This window comes from Poromitra crassiceps, assembly GCF_964638095.1.
Source record: "Poromitra crassiceps genome assembly, chromosome: 10".
Taxonomy (NCBI): domain Eukaryota; kingdom Metazoa; phylum Chordata; class Actinopteri; order Beryciformes; family Melamphaidae; genus Poromitra; species Poromitra crassiceps.
The window spans coordinates 17,541,892-17,546,891 of NC_139631.1; the positions used below are offsets into that span (position 1 = coordinate 17,541,892).

General features: G+C 41.1%; 1 protein-coding gene across 1 annotated transcript in view; it reads right to left on the reverse strand.

Moving 5' to 3' along the window:
* The window catches only part of LOC310784200 (ras-specific guanine nucleotide-releasing factor 2), a gene marked incomplete at both ends in the record, with an annotated part of 66,602 nt that overhangs the window by 40,374 nt on the left and 21,228 nt on the right, over nucleotides 1-5,000 (reverse strand). Inside the window, one exon of the mRNA XM_083645210.1 lies at nucleotides 3,929-4,076. Coding sequence (XP_083501336.1) covers nucleotides 3,929-4,076 — 148 coding nt within the window. The remainder of the gene's footprint in view (nucleotides 1-3,928; nucleotides 4,077-5,000) is intronic.

The following is a 5,000-nucleotide window of genomic DNA, read 5'->3' on the forward strand; positions in this document are numbered from 1 at the left end:
CCAATTTTAGCAATAGTAACAAGCTACAATGTTGCTAAACCCAAAGTACTTGTAGGACACACTCCATTGACTAAACAGGGAATAAATTGCTCAATATTGTTGAGGGATGATGATTTCATCTGATTTCAGATGATGAGGATGAAATGGGACAGGTTACAGTAGAGGATGCTGCTGAGAGCTCAGATGAGGCGGCACCAGCCGAGGACAATCAAGAGGACAACGACCACAAATGATGCACCAAGGGGTGGAGCCTTTTGGAGAGAAGTTGTTGATTGTCTTAATGTCCTCAACATGGGACATCTGACAAAACATGAATGCATTGAATTTCTGAAAGATGTATATATATATTTAGAACACGGCTCTCTTGAATACTCGATTCTGATTGGTCAATCAACAAGATTCACCGGTCATTATTTCTCGACAACCGACCGCTGCTCTGCCACACCTGGATTAATCAGTTGATAAGAGCCTTTTGTCAGCAAACACTACTAATTAGGCCAACCAGTTGCAGCTGTGGTGTCTTGTGTGCCAATTACGAATGAAACCGCTTTGTCGTTGAAAACGCTATTAAAAAATCTATTTGAATAATTATTTTTGTCAGATTATTGAATGATTTAGTTGTAGGCCGTGTTCTAAGCGGGATAATGTATAGTGAGCCGGTGATTACTGGAAATAATGACCTTCAGGTGAATGATTTAGCCCTCCGCTGCGCGTCGGGCTCAATCATTCACCTGTCGGTCATTATTTCGCCAGTGATCACCGGCTCACAATACATTATCCCTTACATATATATATTTAGAACACGGCTCTCTTGAATACTCGATTCTGATTGGTCAATCAACAAGATTCACCGGTCATTATTTCTCGACAACCGACCGCTGCTCTGCTGCTGGTTATACTGATTAATCCAGCTGTGTCAACACTCACAACAATGATTAGGCACACCTGGATTAATCAGTTGATAAGAGCCTTTTGTCAGCAGACAGAGACGCAGAACTAATTAGGCCAACCAGTTGCAGCTGTGGTGTCTTGTGTGCCAATTACGAATGAAACCGCTTTGTCGTTGAAAACGCTATTAAAAAATCTATTTGAATAATTATTTTTGTCAGATTATTGAATGATTTAGTTGTAGGCCGTGTTCTAAGCGGGATAATGTATAGTGAGCCGGTGATTACTGGGGAAATAATGACCGACAGATGAATGATTGAGCCCGACGCGCAGCGGAGGGCTTAATGATTCACATTATCCCTTATACTGTATATATATATATTGTAGGGAATGACAGATGCTGAGATAAAGTTGATCCAGCATGTCGCTGGCATCGTTTATTGTCGGTCCCTATCTAAGTACAAACCAAACAGACGGTGTTGCAGGCTAGCTAACAGAGTGTGGCTAGGCTAGCTGGTAGCTGCAGAATGTAGTCGGTCTGTTTGCCTCCAGTGAGAAGAAGGTGCAGACGCTTGGCCAGCTGGGCCAAGGCATGGCAATTTATAGTCCAACCGGTCATGTGACTCCAGTCACGTGACTCACCTGCTCTAAGCACTTGAGGTTTATGTCCCCAGTCTGCTAGCAGACCATTGTGGTCACCACAATATATATATATATATATATATATATATATATATATATATATATATATATATATATATATATATATATATATGCCTAGGCTCGGCCGTAGTTCGGCCAACTGTGGTCAGCCACACATATCCTGTTGGTGCCACTGATGTTGACTTGCATGATTTTGTGACATCACAAAGTAACACTCATTTCATTTGCTTATTCACCTTATTATTTGGGACACAGCACTGCTGAGCCTGAAGCTGCAGGCGGGGCCAGGGACAACCGGTTTAGTATGAATGGCTTGCTAAAAGTTGGCCTGCATTGATTAAATGTCGGAGCAAAATGTAAACACTCAGAATTTTCTGTGAAGTAACGTAGCCTATTTCACTATGGACTTACAGGGGAATTTCCAGTAGTTGGTAAAAGTTGAATGATCTTCACTAAAGATGGCAGGACGCTTCTCTGTATGTATAAACATGACAGAGCTGTGATTCAGTCATGATCCTACAGCTCCCCCAAATTAGGGATGGGCATTTCTAGCAAAAACACTATTCGAAATTCGCTGGCCAAATTCGAATTTAATTCGAAATTCGAAAATAAAAATAAAAATGTAAAAAAAATTAAAAATGTAATTTTTTTTTTTTTTTTGTGTGAGTGAAATGTTGCATTGTCTCCCCTGATTCTAAGTCTACGGCTTTATTAATTAATATAAAAAGCTTCTGCTGTGGATTTTTAGCTCAAACAAGCATTGCACCACTGAAGTAAAGAACATGTTACATGACATTGACATTTTCGAAAATAAAAAACAGTTTTGACAATCATGAGTGGTTCATTAAATATTTAGTAGGCTCAGGTCTGAGTGCCAAAGGGGTGCCAAAGTCACCCCCTCTCCCTCTTCATGGGATTTCATCTGCCATTCATTTTTCCATAAACCTTGCTTAAAATGCTTATAAAAATTGTTTTACTTGCTCAAACCAAGCGATTTGACTATACTTAGTATCAGGGGAGACAATGCAACATTTCACTCAAAAAAAAAAAAAAAAAGTTTTTTTTTTTTTTTTCTAATTTCGAATTTCAATAATAAAAGTCGACCTTGATAATAACAACGATTATTCGAAAATTCGAAATTCGATGCCCATCCCTACCCCAAATACAGATCCACTCCCGGACCACACCCACCTTCCTTCTTCATGAAAAATGGGGTGACATACTGTCGCCCTTTATTTTCTCTCTCCTGTCTTTCTGCTTTTTCTTTTCATTTTTAGAAGCCTGATTTTGTTTCAATAAGCGTAGGCATGCTGCTTCTCCTCCGCCAGCCGGCATCTATATCATCTCTCTACTCTAGCAAGTAACGTTCCTGGTTTGGGGGCGGGGCTGGGGCAGGACTGAACCATTTCATGAAAATCGAGGGGGGTGAGCAATACTGTCTGGATGATTATTTTTTGCCAAAAACAAGAAAAGAAAAAGAAACCATTAGTTGTATTACATTGTGAATAAAATATTCTATTAATGATGGTAGGAAATTAGGACCTAGTGTTAATTTTGTTAGGGCTCCTGTTAGTCAAAGGGCCTCGGAATCGTCCTAAACCACCCTCCCCCAATACGGCGCCCCTGAGCTGGCCCATTGAGCAGCTTCCCTGGAGCCAACCGCTGTGCACACAACAATTCAATTTCTTTCAAGCACCTGCTGTACATTAACACTGAATCTGTAGCGCCTTCTGCCAAGCTTTGTAAGGAGGAGGTCCCTGGGAGAGATATGACAGAGCATGTCTATTCGAAAATACACACCTCATTCTTTCCCATAAGCATCGCTTCCCATATCCAATACAGCACAGACTTTTAATGGTCACAGCATCTATGATTAGCAATGAAATGAACAGCCCTTCTGAAATGACAAGAATAACTTCTGGAGTCACTTGAGGACACACACATACACGCACGCAATGCATGCAGGTGCACACACACACACACACACACACACACACACACACACACACACACACACATACACACACACACACACACACACACACACACACACACACACACACACACACACACACACTTGATCTAATTTCCATCTATACGAGCTCAATCTCAGCAGTCTGTCAGTGATCACAAGATCAGTGGTAAGATTACTTATTGTGTACTTCAGAAAAGATTAGGATCATTGATTGACTATTTACCATAAACCAATCATTACTTGCTGTAAGTGTGTGTGTGTGTGTGTGTGTGTGTGTGTGTGTGACACACCTGTGTGTGTGTGTGTGTGTGTGTGTGTGTGTGTGTGTGATGTGTGTGTGTGTGTGTGTGTGTGTGTGTGTGTGTGTGTGTGTGTGTGTGTGTGTGTTTGTGTGTGCTGTACCTCTGATTTCAGCCTCTCGATCTCTGTGTCCTGATCCTCTAGCTGTGTGCGGAGTTGATTGGCAGCCACCTTCTCAGTCTCCACTATCTGCACCAGGTGGATGTATTTCTGCATCAGCACCTCGCGCTCAATGATGATGTCAGAGTAACTGAAAACCAAAGAATGGCCGCAAATAATATAATATGACACTTTTACGCTGGGAGGACTGATCCTGTCACATACGACTGTTGTAGACAATACAACAGTATAGATCAGGGGTGCCCAAATTCTTTCCCATGAAGGGCCAAAACTCAATCTGGGTGGAGGGCCGAGGGCCAAAAATAAACGGATTTACATTAAAATGTATTGTGTTTTATAGAAAATTAACATTCTAAATCTAAAATAACATTTCAATATAATAATCTACTTTTTATCTGTTTGGTAATTGTAATAATTTGCAATTGGTTATATATATTAAAAAAAACATCTGCATTTGTGGGGAGCTTAAACATTTAATCAGTAAACGCCCAGTTAAAAACAGTTGTATTTTCCACCTTTGTAATCAAAAAAATCCTCAAAGTACTTTGAAAATCAGCTTTATTGTCCATCTTTTGTAAACAATTTGCCATGACAATTTGCAGGGATGCAATCTCAGGAGTGAACACAGTGGCCCCTATCGTTGCATCAGCCTATAAACTGCGCCGAGCGCCCAGCGCAGCGCAGATCAGTGGGCGTGGACCAGCCCACTCGATATCTTGGTGTCGGCGCTACACGCAGCCTTAAGCATTACAACCACACCTTTTAAGCGTAAAATTATGCACAGTCTGCTCATTGGGGAAGTGCAGTAAACGAGTCACAAGCTTGCCTTTTAAGCTCCAATTCCACGCTGCGATCCAGTAAAGCCAGACAAGCCAAGCGCTCTGCTCCCCCCCTCCCTTCATCCCATCTGTCTGTCTCCATATATAGGCTATTATTCCATATTATTATGCTTCTCAAACCAATCTAACTGCAGTTTAAATACTGCAAGCATGTAAATACGCTACACTATAGCAAGATCAAAGTGAAAAGAATGTTCTAAACGCATCAGCTAGAA